Source organism: Papio anubis, chromosome 11, assembly GCF_008728515.1.
Source record: "Papio anubis isolate 15944 chromosome 11, Panubis1.0, whole genome shotgun sequence".
Lineage (NCBI taxonomy): Eukaryota > Metazoa > Chordata > Mammalia > Primates > Cercopithecidae > Papio > Papio anubis.
Genome location: NC_044986.1, coordinates 71,457,265 through 71,481,566, shown reverse-complemented (window position 1 = coordinate 71,481,566; position 24,302 = coordinate 71,457,265). Strand labels below are relative to the sequence as shown.

At 40.5% G+C, this 24,302-nt stretch overlaps 1 protein-coding gene across 11 annotated transcripts in view; it reads right to left on the bottom strand.

Annotated features, from left to right (window-relative positions):
* Positions 1–24,302, bottom strand: part of KAT6B (lysine acetyltransferase 6B) — a 204,435-nt gene that overhangs the window by 176,457 nt on the left and 3,676 nt on the right. For 7 of the 11 annotated variants that reach the window (XM_017962917.2, XM_017962916.3, XM_031652318.1 and 4 more), the window contains exons 2-3: positions 14,066–14,135; positions 9,331–10,209 (exon numbers count right to left, since the gene is read on the bottom strand). In XM_017962917.2, coding sequence (XP_017818406.2) covers positions 9,331–9,951 — 621 coding nt within the window. In that variant the 5' untranslated portion in view covers positions 9,952–10,209; positions 14,066–14,135. The remainder of the gene's footprint in view (positions 1–9,330; positions 10,210–14,065; positions 14,136–24,302) is intronic. The other 4 variants (XM_031652320.1, XM_017962919.3, XM_017962920.3 and 1 more) reach the window with 1 other exon arrangement.

Here is a 24,302-nt window from a genome sequence, read left to right as displayed (position 1 = left end):
GCTACTTGGGGGGCTGAGGTGGGAGGATTGATCATTTGAGCCCAGGGAGGTCAAGGCTGCAGTAAACCATGATTACACAGCTGCACTCTAGCCTGGGCAACAGAATAAGACTGTCTCAAAAAAAAAAAAAAAAAAAATTAGCCAGACAAGGTGGTGCACACCTGTAGTCCCAGTCACTCAGGAGGCTGAGGTGGGAGGATCAAGGATCACTTGAGCCAGGGAGGTCGAGGCTGCAGTGAGCCATGATCAAACCACTGCACTGCAGCCTGGGTAACAGAGTGAGACCCTGTCTCAGAAAAAAAAAAAAAAGATGAAAGAAATAACATACAAAGATAAAACATATAAAAAGAATATAGGCCTTCATTTTTGAGAAACATTAAAATGTACCATTTGTCAAATAAAGTTTGAAGAGAAAGGATGAATAAAATCTTTGTCATTTAAGACAAAATCAGAATAAATCAGCAAATAGTACTTAACTGTTAAATAACTTCAAAGTTATAGAATATAGATTTTCTTAGCACTGAAAGTATCACAAGTGTATCTGGGAATACAAGAGTAACTCCTGAAAGCTGCTGATCATTCAGGACAGCATCATGTGTGACTGTAAAGGTATCCCAAGTATCAAATCTATCCAAGATCCAAAGAGTTAAAAGAATGTTTAACATTTATTTGAACAATCAAAAATCCTCTTGACATAATGTTTCTACTTTACCTGAAGCCCATTTCATTAGAAGTCTAGACAAGTCCCATCTTGATAAAAGCTCAAAAGTGGAACACGCTGTCATGCCTCAGAGTACAATAGAAAGACTCATTCACTCTTCATTTTATCTTTCCCTTGACCCAACGAACTAGTTTGAGACAATTCATGTGCTCTCTCAACAATGTCTCAACAACTGGTACTACCAGCTCACAAAAGCAGTCCTCAGACACTGCTATTCTGAAGAACTTCTGAAGCTTAATTATAAGAAGAAGATGAACTGCAATTTTTTTCCTTCCATGACCCTGTAACAGCGAGTATTTGATCCACCTCGTCTTTCACATTACAATAGGTTTCTGTCTGACTTTAGTGATTCTAAAACTGACTTTACCCACACCAATTCCAAAATGCAGGTTATTTTGAAGAGCACATTTTACAATATTTAGGGATTTATTCGATTTTCAGTTAAATACACATAATCAAGCACTCTTCAAGAAAGATGACATCTGCAACACAAAGGATACCAATTCAAAGGAAAACTAAGAAGGTCAACAGACAGGAGGACATTCAGGCTCTATAATTAGCAGATAAAAAATATACACATTTCTGCCAAAAAAGATCCAGAGTCGCCTGAGACTATGAACAATTCCCCTAGGGCTGAAAGACTTCTGGAAGCCTGCCACATCAAAGAACAATATGGACTAATGAATGGTCCTTCATAAAGTACAGGCTATTGGAAAAGTCCCAGAACAGATGAGGAGGGTCTGCTTTAGGGCAGGGTTAAGGGGACTGGAGAGGAGAAAACAGAATGGAGAAAACAGAAGAAAGGAAAATCTAAAAATAAACTTATCTAATTCATGGCATCTCTACAAAACAAGCAACTGCTCTAGGATATACATTTATCTTCTATTTATAGAAATATTTCATATGAATAACATTGCCAAAAACCCTAACAAAGTATCTCCCTAAAAGGCGCAGGAGAAATAGAATAAACAACTGAACAAGCCAAGATCACACATGACAAGAGTCCTACGTTTGTCTTTCAACCCCATTTCTGATCATCTGAACTCCTTTTAAAAATCATTTTTGCCGGGCGTGGTGGCTCAAGCCTGTAATCTCAGCACTTCGGGAGGCCGAAACGGGCGAATCATGAGGTCAGGAGATCGAGACCATCCTGGCTAACACAGTAAAACACCGTGTTTACTAAAAAAATACAAAAAACTAGCCGGGCGTAGGTGGCGGGCGCCTGCCGTCCCAGCTACTCGGGAGGCTGAGGCAGGAGAATGGCGTGAACCCGGGAGGCGGAGCTTGCAGTGAGCCGAGATCCGGCCACCGCACTCCGGCCTGGGCGACAGAGCGAGACTCCGTCTCAAAAAAAAAAATCATTTTTGTGGCCGGGTACGGTGGCTCACGCCTGTAATCCCAGCACTTTGGGAGTCCAAGGCAGGTGGATCACTAGGTCAAGAAATCGAGACCACCCTGGCCAACATGGTGAAACCCCGTCCCTACTAAAAATACAAAAATTAGCTGGGCATGGTGGCGCGCACCTGTAGTCCCAGCTACTCCAGAGGCTGAGGCAGGAGAATTGCTTGAACCAGGGAGGTGGAGGTTGTAGTGAGCCGAGATCGAGCCACTGCACTCCAGCCTGGCAACAGAGCGAGACTCTATCTCAAAAAACAAACAAAAAAAAATCATTTTTATCAGCCTGACCTACCTAGTGAAACCCTGTCTCTAACCTGGTGAAACCCTGTCTCTACTAAAAATACAAAAATTAGCCAGGCGTAGTGATGCACGCCTGTAATTCCCAGCTACTCAGGAGGCCGAGGCAGGAGAATCGCTTGAACCCAGGAGGCAGAGGTTGCAGTGAGCCGAGATCGCGCCACTGCACTCCAGCCTGGGCGACAGAGCGAGACTCTGTATCAAAAAAAAAAAATCATTTTTTTTCTTATTGACAGTAATGATATTGACAGTATCACTTTTTTGTGATTATGTTTATGTTTGAAGGTTTTTTGTAAGATTCTAATACAATTATTTCTTCAAGAGAAAAAACACCAAAAGCCCTACTTGATACTGAAAGTGTCCCACCTTCCAATTACGATGCCAACCTAGAATGAGAATTCCCACATTATGTACTACACTGGAAACAGACCAAGATTTGACGCTTAATAAATTTTATGAAGACATTTTCACTAAAGTGAAATACTAAGGAATTTATTTAAAATGGAACTAAACTGATTTTATCAAAATGCTAAAGCTCAAACGTTCAAATGGAATCTTAGTGCTACAAAGTGTGCAGTGATAACGGAAGTCTCTCTTAGAATATTTGACTTTCCAAAGTCCTTATAATCTGACCTAATTGAGCTTTACTACTTTTAATGAGAAACACTAATACTATCCTTTAGGAGTTCCCTCACCAAGTCAAAGATAAAGTTTTATCTTCGGTGGTTTAATTCATTTCCATATCACCTCACCGAAGAGAGCTTTCTTAAATAAATACAAAGAATTTATGCTAAGGAGCCAGTGTGGTAATACCCAATTTGAATTCTAGACTATCAGAAGATGTGCAATTACATTTCAGAAAGGAAGGAGCCCTTCTATTTTAACTTGCATTGTATTCCTCCTAGCAGTCATGCATCGGAATGATGATGATGTTAAATCTAATTAGACACAGACTTACTACTTTCTCTACTGCCTTTCCATGTTGCTAATATTATAAATAGTATCTACTTTAAAAACCGTAACAAGCTCATGGCATCTACCAAATTTAAAATGCTGGAAATCTATTTGTTGGGGCAAAACTGCTTCTAATCATTTGAAGAACTGGAAGAGATACTTTTACTGTTAATAAAAAGCCACCACAGGCGGAGACGGGGAGATCACAAGGTCAGGAGATCGAGACCATCCTGGCTAACATGGTGAAACCCCTTCTCTACTAAAAATACAAAAAAATTAGCCAGGCATGGTGGCCTGTGCCTGTAGTCCCAGCTATAGTCCCAGCTACTCGGGAGGCTGAGGCAAGAGAATGGCTTGAAGCCGGGAGGCGGAGCTTGCAGTGAGCCAAGATCGTGCCACTGCACTCCAGCCTGGGCAACAGAGCGAGACTCGGTCTCAAAAAAAGAAAAAAAAAAGCCACCACTGTTGACCAGTGTACTGCCCAGTGGTAAAGAGCTCTGAAGTCAGACTGTCTCGTCAGAATCTTGGCTTCACCACTCACTAGCTCTGTCAGTGACCTTGGGCAAATCACTTAAGCTTTCAGCCTCATTTTTTCATCTGTAAAATAAGGGTAATAATCTACCTCCCTTGCAGTTATTGTGACGAGTCAAGGAGATAATAAATGTAAAGCACTTGGAATAGTGCCAGCATTTAACACTTACAAAATGTTAGCTATTATTCTTACTATTTTTATTTTGTTTTGCATTTAACATAACTGCTCAAAAAAATAACCAGAATAACAGCTTCCTTGAAAGTCATGGCCAGGCATGGTGGCTCACGCCTGTAATCCCAGCACCCTGGGATGCCAAGGCGGGTGAATCACTTGAGATCACGAGTTCGAGACCAGCCTGGCCAACATGGAGAAACCCCGTCTCTACTAAAAATACTAAAATTAGCCGGTCGTGGTGGTGCGTGCCTGTAGTCCCAGCTACTTGGGAGGCTGAGGCAGGAGAATCACTTGAACCAGGAGGCAGAGGTTGCAATGAGCCGAGATGGCACCACTGCACTCCAGCCTGGATGACAGAGCGAGATTCCATCTCAATAAAAAAAAAAGTCATTAGTTAGGGCAGGCATGGGGGCATGGTAGCTCACGTCTATAATCCCAGCATTTTGGGAGCTAAGGTGGATGGATCACTTGAGGCCCTTGAGGCCAGGAGTTCGAGGCCAGCCTGGCCAACATTAATGAAACCCCATCTCTACTAAAAATAAAAAAATTAGCCTGGTGTAGTGACACACACCTGTAATCCCAGCTACTCAGGAGGCTGAGGCAGAAGAGTCACTTGAACCTGGGAGGCAGAGGTTGCAGTGAGCCATGATTGTGCCATTGCACTCCAGCCTGGGTGACAAGAGCGAAACTATATCTCAAAAAAAAAAAAAAAGAAAAAAGGAAAAGAAAAGAAAAGAAAAAAAAAAAGAAAAACATGTGGATACACACATGGCTTTACATTCTATTTCAGAGGACTTGTGGGATACCCACCCAAGCTCATTTGTGGATCCCGGGTTAAGAATTTCTATTAAATTTACTTAGTGAGTTTACATGGTTTTAAACTATTAAACCACTTTTAATTTCAAAGGGTAATACATTAGGTTGTAATTTTCTCACATTTTTTATTTATTTATTTATTTTTTTTTAGATGGAGTTTCACTCTTATTGCCCAAGCTGGAGTGGAATGGCGCAACCTCGGCTCACTGTAAGCTCCACCTCCCGGGTTCAAGCAATTCTCCTGCCTCAGCCTCCCTAGCAGCTGGGATTACAGGCATGCAGCACCACGCCTAGCTAATTTTGTATTTTTTAAGAGACAAAATTTCTCCATGTTGGTCAGGCTGGTCTCGAACTGCCGACCTCAGGTGATCCGCCCACCTCAGCCTCCCAAAGTGCTGGGATTACAGGCACGAGCCACTGTGTCCGGCTGGAAAAAATGCTATATTATTAAAGAATACAAACATGTTGCCAAATTTGTTTAAACTGATTTTTATTTATTTATGTTTTTTAAGAATCAAATGATTACTTAATAGAATTAGTCTCCAAATTTCATCAAGTAAAAATTCTAGAAAACATTTCTCAGCTTTCTTCATTATAGCATGATGCTAATTAAACAATTTAAAGATCAGCATCTTAAAAAGAGCAGTAACAATTGCCTGCTAAGCAATAAATTACTCTGCTCTCAATCCTAGATACTTTCAGACATGAATTTTCCTTTAGATTAAAAATACTTGTGTATAGATGCTGCCTGAAAAAAATATGATAAGGTTAGCAAGAAATGATGGGCAAGGTTAAAGTGAAGGATCAGAAGAGACTATGGAAAATTTGTACTGACTCATCCATCACAAGTAAAAATAACCCCTGGATCACAAAATTATTGAAACATACTGCTAAATTGCCTAAAGCTGCCTGAATTAGTCCATGTACCTGTTCATTATAAAACCTTAACATACCTTAGGGTAGTGTATATATTTTAAAAAACAAAGATATCCAAATCCATCAAGAAATGGCTCTATAGTCCCTTAATGAATTTCTTCATAGTATAAGCTTTTATTAAAAAGCTTTTATTAAAAAGCTTATACTAAAAATAAAATATTTTTTATTAAAAAATATTTAATTAAGCCTGGGCACGGTGGCTCACACCTATAATCCCAGCATTTTGGGAGGCTAAGGCAGGTAGATCATGAGGTCAGGAGACTGAGGCCATCCTGGCCAACATGGTGAAACCCCATTTCTACAAAAATACAAAAAATTGGCCAGGCATGGTGGCACGTGCCTGTAGTGTCTGCTACTCTGGAAGCTAGGGTAGGGGAACCACTTGAACCCGGGAGGCAGAGGTTGCAGTGAACCGAGATCGTGCCACTGCACTCCAGCCTGGCGACAGAGCAAGACTCCATCTCAAATATATATATATATATATAAAAATATACAATACATACATATATTATACATATTATACATATATGTAGTATATATAATATATGTATTATATATGTATAATATATTTTTAATTAAAAACAGAGGTGCCTGATTTGGCTGTGTCAGACATATGAATTAGGATTTCAGTCGCTTTTTGTATTTTCTTTTAAACAAATGTTATTAAGAAGAAAATTTCATAAGTTTACTTCTTTCTTTATGCCCACATTCTCTCACAGAGAACTAAAGCTTGGTTACACAAACACAACCACCACCTAAGGATCAAATAAATGTGGCAGAAGACTAACAAAATAAAAATACAGTTAACAAATAAATGTTGGCTGGGCACAGTGGCTCATGCCTGTAATCCCAGCACCTTGGCAGGCCGAGGCAGAAGGATGTCTTGAGCCCAGGAGATCGAGACGAGCCTGGGCAACATCGCCAATCCTCATCTTTACAAAAAGTACAAAAATTAGCTGGGCACAGTGGTGAGCACCTGTAGTCCCAGCTACTTGGGCAACTGAGGTGAGAGGATCACTTGAACCCGGGAAGCGGAGGTTGCAGTGAGCCGAGGTGGCGCCATTGCACTCCAGCCTTTGAGATCAGCCCATGGAAAGGCAAACCACCAGGTCCTATCCAATTTGTAGGACTAGGTGGTTTGCCTTTCCATGGGCTGATCTAAAGCTCAAATGTTTTAGCTGGGCCTCTACCAGCTTAAGAACTAAGGAAAACACGTTCCATTTCAAGGGTTCATGGTATCCAAACAAGAGGAGCATAACTTTTCCTAACACGCATGTTTCGATTGTTTCTAAACTGCATTTAGCCCAGGCAACATGGCAAAACCCCATCTCTACAAAAAATTTAAAAATTTAGCTGGGCATGGTGGCGTACGCTGTATTCCCAGTTACTTGGGAGGAGCGCTTGATCCCAAAAGGTCAAGGCTGCAGTAACCCATGAGATAAAACCTTTTATTTCTTTTTTTTTGAGACAGAGTCTCACTCTGTCACCCAGGCTGGAGTGCAGTGGCGCGATCTCGTCTGTCTCCCAGGTTCAAGGGATTCTCCTGCCTCAGCCTCCAAATAGCTGGGATTACAGGTGCCCCCAACCATGCCTGGCTAATTTTTTTGTATATTTAGTAGAGATAGGGTTTCACCATGTTGGCCAGGCTGGTCTCGAACTCACGCGATTGGCCCACCTTGGCCTCTCAAAGTGCTGGGATTACAGGTATGAGCCATTGTGCCTGGCCAAAACCACCTTTTCTTTCTTCCTTTCATTATCTTTCAGATAGGATCTCACTCTGTCACCGAGGCTGGAGTACAATCAAGGATCACTGCAGCCTCTACCTCCCATGCTCAAGTGATCCTCCCACCTCAGCCTCCCAAGTAGCTGGGACTACAGATGTGCTTCACCAAGCCCGGCTAATTCTTTGATTTTTTTTGTAGAGACAGGGGTCTCACTATGTTGCCCAGGCTAGTCTTGAACTCCTGGGCTCAAGCAATCCTCCCACCCTGGCCTCCCAAGGTGCTGGGATTACAGGCAGGAGCTACCCTGCCCAGTCAAAACCACCTTTCTATCAACAATGATTAATGTTTTGTAACATGTATTAATAAAATTAACTGATATCAATATATCTGCTCACCCAAAAGACAGAATAAACCCTCAAACTAGACATGAACGATAAATCACTTTCTGCTGCTCTACTTCGTTTTTAGTTTGGGAAGTAAATACAGTAGCTTTGAAACAAAGAAAAATCTTAACCAAAAACTTAGTGGTAGCAGCAATGTAAGGAGAATTCTGCCATATATTTATAAATACTATAGAAATAACATAAGTCCCAAGAAATCAGAGTATTTTAAAAAGATACTGTATGAGACAAAATAAACATTCACCTACAAGACAGACAAGTGGACAATCAAAAATGACTTTAAATTGAAACGAGGGATTTAGGTCACATATTACAATAACTTCTTAAACGCACGGATTATCAGCCAGGCGTGGTGTCTCACGCCTGTAATCTCAGCACTTTGGGAGGCCAAAGCAGGTGGATCACCTGAGGTCAGGAGTTCAAGACTAGCCCGGCCAACATGGTGAAACCCCGTCTCTACTAAAAATACAAAAATTAGCTGGGCATGGTGGCATGTGCCTGTAATCCCAGCTACTTGGGAGTCTGAGGCAGAAGAATCACTTGAACCTGGGAGGCAGAGGTTGCAGTGAGCCAAGATTGTGCCATTGCACTCCAGCCTGGGCAACAACAGCAAGACTCCATCTCAAAAAAAAAAAAAAGCATAGATTATCACCATTAAAATAAGAAGTCTAGCTGGGCGCAGTGGCTTACGCCTCTAATCCCAGCACGTGGGGAGGCGGAGGCGGAGGCGGGCGCATCACTTGAGGTCAGGAGTTTGAGACCAGCCTGGCCAAGATGGTGAAACCCTGTCTCTATTAAAAATACAAAAATTAGCCGGATGTGGTGGCAGGCTCCTGTAATCCCAGCTACTTGGGAGGCTGAGGCAGAAGAATCACTTGAACCCAGGAGGCAGAGGTTGCAGTGAGCCGAGACTGTGCCACTGCACTCCAGCCTGCACTCCAGCCTGAGCAACAGAGCTAGATTCTGTCTCAAAAAAATAAGAAGAAGTCTGTAGATTCTTCTTTGAAAATAGTAATAAAGAGAAAAATATACAATGGCCTTCCGCAGATTTCTGAAATATATATGACCCTGCCTGGACGAAGGACGATTAATATTATCCTTCCTGGTCCCTTCAGGCACCAACCAATTAGCAATTAGAGCTTAAAAACAAATCACATGATTGTTCCATTAAATTCTTGGCCAATCAGTGAGGAAGTCCTCAACACAAAGCAATACAATATATACATTTTATACAATATATACAAAAGCCTGCTCTAAGGCAAAACATTCAATTCTATCAAACTTCACTCAGAACTTCTGTCCACATAAAACTTAAGCAAAACTGTAAAAGACAAAAGGACAGTAGTGAGAATGCATGAACATTACTCATTTGCTTACCTGGTCTTTCTCATGGGGTAGAAGGCTGACAGGTGGGAGCGAGGATGGGAAAGCACTGGGATACTGAGGTGCCCCTTTGCCATCTAAGCTCCCATAATTGACCCTGTACTGCGGTCCATCTTTCAGTAACCTCCCATTATTCACAGCGCGTTTGGCCCCCAGTCGCAGCCGCTGCTGAAAGGCTGGGTTGTTGGTGGTGCTCGTGAGATCACTTTGACTTCTGAGATACTTCTCTATGTTCTTCAGGGAGGAGCCATTTGGCTCCTCAAGTCCTTCAATTGCTCTCCTTAAAAGTTTATTCCAATCCACATTGCGGAGATCGTTACATGATCCTCTAGACCCCTTGGTTGACTTAGGAAAAGTGCCTGGTTTAACTGATGAAAAGCGCCCAGGGTTGTCTGGGTCCTTATAGGAGGCAAGGCCTTTGTTGGTGACTTTGAGAACTGAGCCATCCTGAACACTGAGTTCCAGCTGTTCAGAGACTGTCTTCTTATCCAACCCATGGGAAGTACTGACCGCATGGCAGATTCTCTCTTCAGAGGGCCTTTGCTTTTGCTTTTTTATTTTCTGTATAGCTTCAAGAATCCACTCTGTATAAAGTGGGTTTGCAAGTTTTACCATGGTTGACAAATGACTTCTTCAACACAAAAGTTACCCATAGAGGTTCTCTTTGTATTTAACAGAACTTGCACATTTGAAAGTCATTTACAATTCAACAAATGGACAGAGTATTCCAGACTGTATTAAGCAACATCTTACAAACATCCATCCTTAAGAGCTTCAAAAGCAGACAAACAGGCAATGTTGATGGTTGTCTTATTTTACCAACAGGAAAGACTGCATTCGGGTGAAGAACATCTTTAACTGGGAAATCAAGACCTTAAAGGATAAAAAGAGGGGAAAGACTCTTAATAATGAAGCTCACACAAATAAACTAAAAGATTCTTTAGCATGACTTTTTCAGACACAGAATGACCACAGAAGTAATGACAGGCAGGTATTACATAACACAGCCACAGTGACTATATTTTTCAACAAGAAATTGGGTCACAGTCTGAGAAGAAATTGTTTTTAGAATGTTTCACTTCTCTATATGAAGTCATTTATGAAGTATAATCACATCTAAATTACACATTTAATTATCTTTATTGAAATTAACAAAATTATATGAAAGTGGTTCAAGGTATATGTCTTCCATAAACATAAAATACACATGAAAGAATAAATCTATGATATAAAAAATTTGATGAAAGTACATTAAACTTATTTCAAGAAATCCTGAACTTAAAAAAAAAGAGTAAATAATCCTGCTTTCAGCTAGGTATTGTATTTCCCAAGTCTCATACTAAAAAAACTTCCCTTCTAGCTACTTCTATGGAATCACCTCCCCCATCCCTTTAACAGAGGTCTATGATACCCTCCAACCCACAAGTTGGAAAATTGAAAATAATATAGTAACATAACCCTTCACCTTTAAGTAGTAGAGCATTCTAATTATCTTAATACCCAGTTAGCTCATTAAACAGCTCAATACAAAGAAGGTATATACACATCTGATTTCAGGTGGACAGTGGTATTTGTTCTGAGAGATGCCTGGTATATACGAAAACCACCCTAGATCTCCAATCTGGTATTAAGTACATCTACAAAGAGCATACAAGGAGAAAGAACCTTGGCCTGGGAATTGGGCCAAACCTGAGCTCTAATCTTGGTCTCCAATGATAACACCCACTTCTTAATTCTTTTTATAGTTTAAACTGTACAGAGTGTGCTCATATATAACTTGTCACTTAAACTGCAGAACAACTTTGTGGGTAAACTGAGGCTCGGGAGAAGATGGAATTCACCCAAGGTAAGAGTCAAAACAGATTTAAGGGTCAAACACCATTAATTTTTTTTTTTTTTTTTTTTTTTTAAGACAGAGTCTCACTCTGTCGCCCAGGCTGGAATGCAGTAGTGCAATCTCAGCTCACTGCAATCTCTGCCTTCTGGGTTCAAGTGATGCTCCTGCCTCAGCCTCCCAAGTGGCTGGGATTACAGGCATGTGCCACCACGCCCAGCTAATTTTTGCATTTTTAGTACAGACGGAGTCTTGCCATTTTGGCCAGGTTGGTCTCAAACGCCTGACCTCAGATGATCTGCCCTCCTCAGCCTCTCAAAAATGCTAGGATTACAGGCGTGAGCCACTGCGCCCAGCCAATTCTAAAATCCAACTAAGTCCATCACTGTTCTCCCCTGAGCCACAACTGCCTGCTCTAGCTAGTTCTGCCTCTGCAAAGAGACCAACATGGGTCTGAACCCCAGCTCTACCACAATGTCCAGTGGAGAAAGCGTCCGTCACTTTACTTGTAGATAATACTGGTATATCCCTTACAGGATTATTGAGAGGATTAAATGAACACATGATCTAATATTCAATATATAGTAGTTATCACTTTCATCAAATGCAACGTCTACATACTTTGAAAATTTTCTAATAAAATACAAAATTAAAGTTATCTCTGATTATTTATTTAGACAGAATATACCTAAAAGGAGAAAACAATATCTTTCCTTAAAAACTTTAGCCAGACATACTGAAGAATATAGTATTTGCTCTCAGAGATCCTGGAATGTTGCTGAAAAACAACTGGGTCATCGAACTATACTTGTTCAAACAGTACAGTTTTAAATGCCAACCGAAAATGCCACCTTGAAGGAGGCGGTTTAAACAAGATTGTCCCCTCTGTGATCAGTAAGCTGTAAATTCACTCTACTCATTTTCCCCTCAGATTCAGAAACTTGGGGCTGAAAGGACCTTAGAGGTCATCCAGTCCAACCTCTAGTTATCCAATAAAAGATCCCTGCCCAATATCCCAAATAGATGGGCAATGAGTCTTTACATTTTTAAAATACTTCCAGTGATTGATAATTTGTCACTTTTTGAGGCAGCTCACCCCACTGTTGCACAGCGGTAGCTATATTTCTTGCTCAGAGAAGCAAAAATCTGCCACTCCATAACTTCTACCCACTAGTCCTATTCCCTGGAACGATCCCAAGACAATTATTAGTATTTCTTCAATATGAGAGGCCTTCAGATGTCCGAAAACAAGTACCTTTTGAAAACCACTAACAACAAAACCCCGTGCTACCTCCAGCCATAACTTAGACCACTCATATCCCAGTTCCTTAACCCTTCCACATATCACATGGTTTCAAAGCACCACCTTCTCTTGGTTGCTCACTAGTTTGGCTAATGGCCATCTTAAAATATGGCAGTTCAGGTGTTATCCAATTATAAATGCAACCCAAATTACAGGAACTTCCTCAATACCCCTGCCACACAAGTGGCCATGCTGAGCATGCAGTCCAACTAAAAATCCCAGATCTTTTTCAAAAAGTGCTGTCAAGTTGAGTCTTTCCACTCCTTTCCTTTTGCAAATTGAAATGCTGGGATTTAACGTTTATTACAGTTCAATTTCATCTAGTTGATTTAAGTCTATCTTCCAACCTGCTAAAGATTGTTTTGAATCTTGATTCTGTCATCTATGTCATCTACAAATCTAATAAGTACTCCCTTTTGTTTCATTATATAAACCCTTGACAAAAATGTTAGACTTGGAACACAGTGTGTTTAGGAATGAAATCACTGGCTTTCACAGTGCAACCACTTTCAGGATAGAACACAGGAATCATTCTGTGTCAGTCAGTTGAGAACAGGAAATTGAGCTTTCCAAAGTAAAATGGTTTCGGGCAAAATTTCATTAGAAGATATTTCACTATATCCAAGTAATTATTTAATCTTTCATCATTTATTCAGGATGAATCACAACTAATTTGATTGCACAAAATACAACTGCAGAAAGTAGAAGAGGTCACAGGAAAAGTGTCCAATATTGCCAAGTTGCTTTTAGGTGTTTTGGTTACACAAGCAAATGAACATACATTAAAACAAAATGCGTAGCCGGGCGTGGTGACTCACACCTGTAATCCCAGCAGTTTGGTAGGCCGAAGCGGGTGGATCGCCTGAGGTCAGGAGTTCAAGACCAGCCTGGCCAACATGGTGAAACCCCATCTCTACTAAAAATACAAAAAAATAGCTAAGCGTGGTGGCATGTGCCTGTAATCCCAGCTACTCAGGAGGCTGAGGCAGGAGAATCGCTTGAACCCAGGAGGCAGAGGTTGCAGTGAGCCGAGATTGCACCATTGCACTCTAGCCTGGGCAACAAGAGCAAAACTCTATCTCAAAAACAAAAAACAACAACAACAAAATGTGTTTCATACCTAATAGATAGCCAAAATATACCTTCATGACAAGCTTTTACTACAATGCTTTTTGTTTTCTTTGTTTTTTTTTTGAGACAATCTTGCTCTTCTCACCCAGGCTAGAGTGCAATGGCATGATCTCGGCTCACTGCAATCTCCACCTCCTGGGTTCAAGCGATTCTCCCGCCTCAGCCTCCCAAGTAGCTGGGATTACAGGCGCCCGCCACCACCCCCAGCTAATTTTTGTATTTTTAGTATAGACGGGGTTTCGCCATGTTGGTCAGGCTGGACTCAAACTCTCGATCTCATGATCTGCGCACTTCAGCCTCCCAAAGTGCTAGGATTACAGATGTGAGCCACCGCGCCCGGCCCACAATCTTTACCCACAATCATTTATATCCATAAAACAGTCGTTTATATCCATTACCAACACGTTTCAATAAGACTGTCATTTTATACGTTAAACATGTAATAAAATAAGGGAAAGTACCAGAATTGGAACTTCAAACGTTTTAACAGTCCATGACAAAAATGGAGATTATCCAGGTCTTCAGGCAAATCTGCCAAAAGAAAAAAGGAAACGTTCATGTGGACATAAGGACATCCTTAAACTCAGCAACCATCCATGTATCTCCACAACTATTGAAGACAAACAGCTCCAATGAGTTATTATACTACATTTGGTAATACAATAATTTTTTCACACCACTGAAGGATTCTCATAAATATGGAACTTGAGACAGAAAATGAAGCCCCAAGGACCCAGCCAAGTGCCTAAGGAAGTAAATTTCATCCATAAGCCCAGATCTGTTCAAATTTTAAAAATCAAGTTTGTGACAGATTCCTAAGAAAGAATCTCATCATGGAAAAACAAAAACAAAAACAAAACCCACTACTACTCAAATAGCCAAACAGATAGAACATTTATCGGAAAAAAAGATAGTCAAAAGTTGTTTTAAGGTCAGCATTCACTGTTTGTCCCAAAGGCCACCAGGCACATAGGTACTGAATGGACTACCCAGATATGACCAATAAGCTCACCTACAAGAAAAATGTACCAGTTTACATAATAGTAAATATGTATTGACACAAGTCACATTTTAGTACAGCACTGATTATTTTTACTTGAAAAGCAAAAAATAAATTTAAAAGAACAACTGTGAATAACTGCATTTCGATCTTATGTAAAACAATCAAGCAACCTTGGATCCTCCTTCTCCCCTCCCCCAGCCACAACAGACACCCCACTCCTCAATTTAATCTCAAAATTAGCTCTCATCTGACACCAACCAACAGAGTTAATTAGGCAGAAGCAGATGTAACTCAGCAGCTCTTTGCTACAAGCAGAATCACAGTGTTTAAAAAAAAATACACAGCTAGGAGAGGAACAAAATCAGAAGTCTCTTATCTGTAGCCAATTCTCAACTAAACACATGTATATTATCCACTTTGTATATTATCCACTGCAAATTTTTTAATCTTAGGCTGATTTGTTTCCAACATTCCACTGGCCCCACTGTAAATTCGTATAAGCAAGAGAATAGATTGAAAACCAATTTCATTTCAGCCTAAGTAGTATCTAACTGGAAAGACAAATCCACAGGAAAAAAAAAATGTATAATTCATTCAAAAGCCAAATAGAAATGATTTTTTTTTTCCTGATTTGGAATTATCCACACCATTTCTCTTTTTCAGAGCACGGGGATTTGTTTCACATAGAGATAGGACATTCTATCACAAGCTAAAACCCTAAAATAATTATTCTCTTTTCATTTTTCTATAAAAACTTGAGAGTTGGACTAAAAGGCTATCAAAAAGGTAGCAAATCATCCTAAATTAATTCTGGTGATTTATGCTACATCAAATTAAATTATTCTATTTTCTAAGGTTGTGAATCATTTTATTTTTAACTACAAAATATCAGTAAATTATATGGTTGCATCATACGGTCTTATAATATAACACTATTTACATCATTCATTACAAATATTCTAAACATATCTAGAGAAATGCTTAGTCCAGCACTGAGCTTTTAGTTTCACTGGTATTACATAAACATCAACACTATTCAGAAATATTCATGTCAGCATAAGAAGAGTCAAAATATCCTGGATCATAAGTATTATGCGAGGCCCCCTCTAAGCTTTTACTAAAGCTGTGTGTGTTGTTTCAAAACCAGTGTCATAACACTCAAGTCATGAGTTTATGGATGAGCCAAAAAACAGTGGTAGAAAAAACAAAGATTAATAATAGAGTTTACACTTTTGTCATCCTGAGTTTTACTTGCTAACAGTTATTTTTAACTCTTTTACTTTCATAAGCTCCTGGCTTTTTCTTTCTTTTTTTTTTTTTTCCCCCAAAGGGATCACCGTCGGAAAACCTGGATTTTTTCAAAGCCGATTTTGTAACTGAGTAAGCGTCCACAAATCTAAGCAGTATCTTCCGAAACAGAACAGAACTGTTTAGGGGAAGGAACTCGGACTTATTTTTCTTCTATCAGCACCCAGCTCAGGTTATTGGCAGAGTTGTACAAAATAGTGTCCTTGGTTAACAAATATCTGTTGTCTGACAACATCAAACACCATCCATTATGGTGATATTTGTTATCTTTCAAATCCTGGATGCATCTATTTCCTCTGAAATCAATGCTTCAGGCCCAAAACATGTGAACTGGGAGGTGAGGTTATAAATACTAATCAAAGAAAAACCAACAAATATTTAGTGAGTTGATGTTCCCTGCATGCAGCCCTGTGGTAAGTACTATGCGGAATACAAAGCAAAGCTAGAGACAGAACATACAAGAAGCAATTAAGAAATAACAAAGCACTGTTTGGCGGTTCCTCAAAAAGTTAAACACAGAACTACCATATGGTTCTGTAATTCCATTTCTAGGTATAGACTCAAAAGAATTGGAAACAGATACTCAAATAAGTACACATACACTCATGTTCATAACAAAACTATTCACAATAGCCAAAAGGTGTAAACAGCCCAAATGTCCATCAACAGATGAACAGATAAACAAAATGTGGTATATCCATACGCTAGAATACTATACAACTATAAAAAGCAACGAAGTTTCGATACATGCGACTACAATGTGGACGGACCTCAAACACATTATGTTGTGAAAGATGCCAGACACAAAAGGCCACACATCATATAATTTAATTCATATGAAACATCCATAAATCCACAGACAAAACATAGATTGGTGGTGTCTCAGGGACATATCTAGAGAAACTGCTTAATGGGTAAGGGATTTTATTTGGGATCAATAGAAATGTTTTGGAACTTGATAGCGGCAGTGGTGACACAACACTGAATGTACTAAATGCCAGTGATTTGTTCACTTTTTAATTTTTTTTCATTTTATGTTATGTGAGCTTCACCTCAATAAGTTGTTTAAAAAAAAAAAGAAATAACAAAGCACTGAACTATAATAATAATAATACCAACCATTTCCTGACATGTACTGTGGTCCAGGTACTTTACATAGATTATCCGTAAACCTTAAAACAACGTGTAAGGTAGCATTGTTGTTTTTACAAAAGGAAAACAGGCTTGACTTAGCCAAGATCTCAGAGTTATTAAGTCATGAAGGATTTTAATTCAGATGCCAAAGCCCAAACTCTTTCTGTCTCTCCAGCGGTTTTCAAACTAGGCTCTTTGGATCTCTTGTGACAAGGAATTACCTCGGGTATTACCTTCAGGTGCCCCCTTGTGGGTTAAACTTGGGGCCATCACAGCACCTTGAATCCAACAGTGCAGCTCCACTTTAACTGTTTTATGTATATTGGTCTTCCCTGGAAGATTTGCTTTAAAGAAAGTGTTCCTCTGATTACAGAAGGAAGAAGTCTGGAAACAACAGTGACTATACTACCTTGCTGAAACCACGTGAAGGATGGATGAACATCTCTTGGATGGATGGGACTGAAAACTGGACCTTGAAAGATAATGCTGAGCTTGGATAAGTGCCCCACCATCCCTCTGCCCAAATTCAAATCCTTCATGGCCCAGTGCAAACAACTTCTCAAAAGCCCAAACATCTTTGTCTAACAGGAAGCTTTTAGCTTTTTTACTGTTTTGACATTCATTTCCCACTCTGTATTATGCTTACTTGTGTATTAACCTTGTCACCCCTACTAGACTGTAAAATTCTTAAAAACAGGATTCATGCTTGATTCATCTTTGTATACCCTAAGATTTCCCAAGACTACAACTTGATAAGAGGGGTTCAATGCCTATTTGCTAAATAAATGTATCAAGGAATGAATGACGGAAATCAAAGTGAAACAACAGAAGCTAAGAATGAGCTGTCAAACAAAAGGGACACCAAGTCAATGTGCCTGACTAGAACACGTATATGCTGAAAAGGGATAAAGAAATTCAGTTGGGCCAGGCACAATGGCTCACGCCTCTAATCCCAGCACTTTGGGAGGTCAAGGCAGGAGGATTACTTGAGGTAGGAGCTCGAGACAAGCATAGGCAACATAGCAAGACCCCACCTCTATAAAAATAAAAAATTAGCTGGGTGTGGTGATGTACACCTGTAGACCCAGCTACTCGGGAGACTGAGGCAAGAGGATCTCTTGAGCTGCCCAGGAGGTTGAGACTACAGTGGGCTATGATTGTGCCAATGCTCTCCAGCCTAGGCAATAGAGCTAGACTTTGTCTCTAAAAAAGACAAATATAATTAAAAAATAAAAAACATTAATAGGCCAGGTGTGGTGGCTCACATCTGTAATCCCAGCACTTTGGGAGGCTGTGGCAGGCAGATCACAAGGTCAGGAGATTGAGACCATCCTGGCCAACATGGTGAAACCCTGTCTCTACTAAAATACAAAAAAATTAGCCGGGCGTGGTGGTGCGTGCCTGTGGTCCCAGCTACTCGGGAGGCTGCGGCAGGGGAATCGCTTGAACCCGGGAGGCAGAGGTTGCAGTGAGCCGAGATCGCGCCACTGCACTCCAGCCTGGCAACAGAGCCAGAATCCGTCTCAAAAAAAGTAAAACAGAAAGTTGGCTGTGAACAAAGTCAAGCTGTGGTGTGTGAATGTGACAGATGAATAGGAAGCCACTGCAGGAGCAGGTGACACCATAATGCACAGTGAAGGGCATGCACATACACACACAAACCTGTTGAATGTTTGAATCACTCTGGCAATAGTATCCATCTACTCTGGAGGGAAGGGTGTTTGAAAGAAAAAACAAAAGCAACCAGTATTTCACCTCTCCAAACATCAATCTTGTTCAACTTATATTTATGAGCCTAACTCAGCAGCAAGCCCAGAACAGGCACTCAATAAAACGTTAGTTGAACTGAATATTTAATTCCCCATCTTTTTAGAGTAACACTAAGTTCTTTCCCACTACTCATTAACAAAGAGAGTTTTCAATTCATAAGCTAATAATGTTTTCCAAGGATTTCTAAGAGGCTAAATCACCATAAAAATTATCATTTCAACTAATACATATTATATTAATTGGAAGTTTAATTTTTCATGTCATGCTCTCCTAGTTGACAATATCCTTGTTATGTCATTAAACTATAATTGTGTAAATGTGCTTCAACAAACAATAACTGAACCATCAATAAACTATTATGGCTTCCATAATCTCTAGCAAAGATTAGTTTCAACACCATCATCATAAATTAGTAGAGACAGTTCCCAAATCTCCTGGTGAAACCCATGAATTAGGTTTGCATAGTCATCCCTGCATTTAAGTGCTCAATAGTTTCAGTCTCTAAAATTTAATCACACTGTTAGGAACCTCACAGGAAATTTGATCCCTTGTAAAACAGAGGAATTTAGAGACAAGATGAAAAGTCATTTGAAGTCATCAGGCCTTTGGAGCCAGGGTACACTGATTAGTAATGATGTATTGTAACTAAGCACTTTCACTTAAGAAATAATCAACTAAATTTAGAGTGTCTTTTTTTGGCATTTAAAAATTCCTATTCCATCCTAGATTTCTCCCTAATTACATATTAGCTTTAGCTGGTTTTTGATGACAAAGACTGAGAATAATGTATTAAGAGAAAAACGTGATTTGTTTTTTTTTGTTTTTTTTTTTTTTTGAGGCGGAGTCTCACCCAGTTGCCCAGGCTGGAGTGCAATGGTGCGATCTCGGCTCACTACAACCTCCGCCTCTCAGATTCAAACGATTCTCCCGCCTCAGCCTCCTGAGTAGCTAGGATTACAGGCACACACCACCATGCCATTGTTTCATTATTATTATTATTAGTAGTAGTAGTAGTAGTAGTAGAGACAGAGTTTTACCATGTTGGTCAGGCTGGTCTCAAACTCCTGACCTTGTGATCCACCCGCCTCGGCCTCCCAAAGTGCTGGGATTACAGGCGTGAGCCATCGTGCTGGGCCAAAAAATGTGATTTTTAAAAAACTTTTTAAAATAGAGATACAAGGCCAGGCTCGGTGGCTCATGCCTATAATCCCAGCACTTTGGCAGGCCGAGGCAGGTAGATCACCTGAAATAGGAGTTTGAGACCAGCCTGGCCAACATGGTGAAACCCCATCTCTACTAAATACAAAAAATTAGCCAGGCATGGCAGCGCATGCCTGTAATCCCAGTTCTTTGGGAGGCTGAGGCAGGAGAACTGCTTGAACCCAGGAGGCGGAGGTTGCAGTGAGCCAAGATTACGCCATTGCACTCCAGCCTGGCCAACAAGAGCAAAACTCCATCTCAACAAAATAAATAAGATAAAATAAAGATACCAAAAAATCTAAATAAATAAATAAAAATAGAGGCGGGGGTCTCACTATGTTACCCAGGCATGTCTTGAACTCCAAGGCTCAAGGGATCCTTTCACTGTAGCCTCCCAAAGTACTGGGATTACAGGCATGAGCCACTGCACCTGGCTGAGAAAAATTTTACATCTTAACTTTTTTATGATTCTTTTGAAATAGATTATTGCAGGATTCTTTGTTAACTGTATTACAGATGTCTTCAGACCAGATATCCAGACACCCTGAAAAATTCAGGTTCCCTTTTGAGAGTTTCATAAATATTATGGCTCTACTCTAAAAAATAAGCACATGTACCCATATGCACTGGCATACATTTTCAAGGGTTAACAGACCTTCTGTCATCCATCCATGGACCACTTAAGGTCCAGTGGCTATATACAGAGAGGTATTTTATCCAGTTTCACAATAGTTAGCTTCGTGCTTTACTTAAGGCATGTTACATCAAGAGTAAGAAAGTTATTCTTGGCCGGGCGCGGTGGCTCAAGCCTATAATCTCAGCACTTTGGGAGGCCAAGACGGGCGGATCACGAGGTCAGGAGATCGAGACCATCCTGGCAAACACAGTGAAAGCCCGTCTCTACTAAAAAAATACAAAAAACTAACCAGGCGTGATGGTCGGCGCCTGTAGTCCCAGCTACTCCAGAGGCTGAGGCAGGAGAATGGCGTAAACCCAGGAGGCGGAGCTTGCAGTGAGCTGAGATCCCGCCACTGCACTCCAGCCTGGGCAACAGAGCCAGACTCCGTCTCAAAAAAAAAAAAAAAAAAAAAAAGAAAGTTATTCTTTTTGGTTTTGGATGTTATCAAAAAACAGGTTTCTGACATTTTAATCAACAAGTAGGTGTGCTGTGATGGGAAGTATCAGAGTCAGGGATCCAGTCCCCATTCTGCTAGCTACCTAGGCTAGAGGATATTGAACATGTTACTAAGTCAATCTAAGTCTCCGTTTTCTCTTCTGTAAAAATGAGAATACTTCTCTGTTTTACAGAACCGTTAAGAGGAATCACTGAGATAACAAATATGAAAGAAGCAAGGATGATGGCAGACACATAGCAGGAACACAATAAATGCTAGCTCATAAAAGGAAAAAGGGCAATACAGTCAGCTGGAGACCTGTAAAATCTAATCTGGCTGAACTTCTGTCTATATGACCATTTTCTCCCAAGAGACAGGAGAAGTCAGCACCTGGCTCTTAGTTATAGCTGCAGAGAAGTAAAAATTCAAAACAGAGAATAGAAGAAAGTGAAGGAAAGCAAAAACAGATTGTAATGGTGAGGCTGGGGTCAAGAAGAGTGTATTTTACTCATAGTTATACATTATTTAAGGGCAACAAAGCTTTTAAAAGATAGTACTGCATAGGAGAATATCTTCTTGACCTCAGGGTAGGAAAAGTCTTAAAACAAGACACAAAAGGCACTAACCATAAAGACCAATAAATTTGACTCCATTAAAATTAAGAACTTCTGTTCATTAAAAGACACCATAAAGAGAGTGAAAAGGCAAGCCACAGCATTTGCAACATACACACATGACAAAGGACTTGTATTCACAGTAAATAAAGAACTTCTAAATAGCAATAAAAGATACAAGGCCCAACTTTTAAAAACAGGGTGGAAAAGACTTGAACAGAACTTTATAAACGAGGCTATCTAAATGGCTAAAAAAGTATATGAAGAGCTGGCCGGACGCAGAGGGCTCACTCCTGTAATCCCAGCACTTTGGGAGGCTGAGGCAGGCAACTGAGATCAGGAGTTCGAAAACAGCCTGCCCAACATGGCAAAACCCCACCTCTACTAAAAGTACAAAAAATTAGCCAGTTGTGGTAGCGGGCACCTGTAATCCCAGCTACTTGGGAGGCTGAGGCAGGAGAATCGCTTGAACCTGGGAGGCAGAGGTTGCAGTGAGCCAAGATCACACCACTGCACTTCAGTCTGGGAGACAAAAGCGAAACTCCATCTCAAAAAAAAAAAAAAAAAAATATATATATATATATATATATATATATATATGAAGAGCTGTGCAATCTGATTACTAATCAGGTAAGTGCAAAATTTACCATACTGGCTAAAATTTTAAAAGCTAAAAAGGCTGAGACTGGAGAGGGCAAGAACAAGGGAATTCATATATTGCTGGAAGGAGTGTAACCTGGTATAATACTTTGAAGAGTTTGGTACTTAGTAAAGATGAAGACAGGCATACCTATCTATGACTAGGGTGACCATACAATTCATCATCTAAACCTAGATACTTTTGAAAACTAAAAGTATAACTAAAAGTTACACTGGGAAAATAAGCAAAAGCCAGGACAAATGGTCACCCTAGCTATAAACTGGCAATTTCATTCCTAGGTGTATACCTTAGAAACCTGTGCACATGGGCACCAATGACAGGTGTAGGAATGCTCATAGCAGCTTTGTTCACAATTACCCCAAACTTGAAACAACTCAAATATTTGGCAACAATGGAATGGATGATCCGAAAATTGGTGTATTCTCTTTCTGGGGTCTGCGGGAAGACAGGTATCAGAAGATGTGGGAGTCCTATTAAAAAAGGTGCTTAAAGGTGCTTTGGAAATGCAAATTAAGGCATTACAGGGAAGAAATATTCCATCACCCCACTTCTCCCATCCATGCATCATTTACCATTCTGCAACAAAGACTGATCACCACAGTTCACGCATCCCTACTTACATAAAATATTTATTTCTTTTTTTCTTTTTTTTGAGACAGTCTCGCTCTGTCGCCAGGCTGGAGTGCAGTGGTGCAACCTCGGCTCACTGCAACCTCCGCCTCCCGGGTTCAAGTGATTCTCCTGCCTCAACCTCCCAAGTAGCCGAGACTACAGGTACCCACCATCATGTCCAGCTAATTTTTTGGGGTTTTTTTTGTTTTTTTTTTTTTTTGAGACGGAGTCTCGCTCTGTCGCCCAGGCTGGAGTGCAGTGGCCGGATCTCAGCTCACTGCAAGCTCCGCCTGCCGGGTTCACGCCATTCTCCGGCCTCAGCCTCCCGAGTAGCTGGGACTACAGGCGCCCGCCACCTCGCCCGGCTAGTTTTTTGTATTTCTTAGTAGAGACGGGGTTTCACCATGTTGGTCAGGATGGTCTTGATCTCTTGACCTCCTGATCTACCCACCCCGGTCTCCCAAAGTGTTGGGATTACCGCACTCAGCCACATGAAACCATTTCTTTAATCCCAGCACTTTGGGAGGCCAAGGTGGGTGGATCACCTGAGGTCAGGAGTTTGAGACCAGCCTGGCCAACATGGCGAAACCCCACCTCTACTAAAAATACAAAAATTAGCTGGGCACATGTCTGTAATCCCAGCTACTTGGGAGGCTGAGGCAGGAGAATCACCTGAACCCGGGAGATGGAGGTTGCAGTGAGCCAAGATCATGCCACTGCACTCCAGCCTAGGCAACAGAGCAAGACTGTCTCAAAAAAAAAAAAAAAAAAACACTATTTCCTTTTCTCTCAATACAAATGTAGGCACGTGCAGGCACGTGGAAAACTGAGGGTATACTGTAGAGAACTAGGAGACTGAAAGCCAGATCACTTAGTTACGTCTTTTATTAATTGGTATGTGAAAGTCCATGAGAGCTTCTAAAGCACATTAAAATTATTAAACTTCCTCATCTACTTTCTAATATTCACCCTATTTACCTTTCATTCATGCTACGCCTCACATCTGACAGTTTCCACCCAATCTTCAAAAGCAGTCTGTGAAATAAACACATGCTATAATAGCAATGACATAATACCCACTCTACTCAGAAGCCTAAGTGTGGCTGGTAAGCAAAACTTCCTCTGCCGACCATGTCATGACCATCAGCCATTCCCTAAATTCCTCCTTTAATGTTAAAATCTTCCTCTGTCTCTATATTTTCTTTTCTTTTTCTTTTTTTTGGTAAACTGTCACTTCACCTCCCCAACCTTTAACTCTCAGTAGAAGTTCTCGGGAAAGAA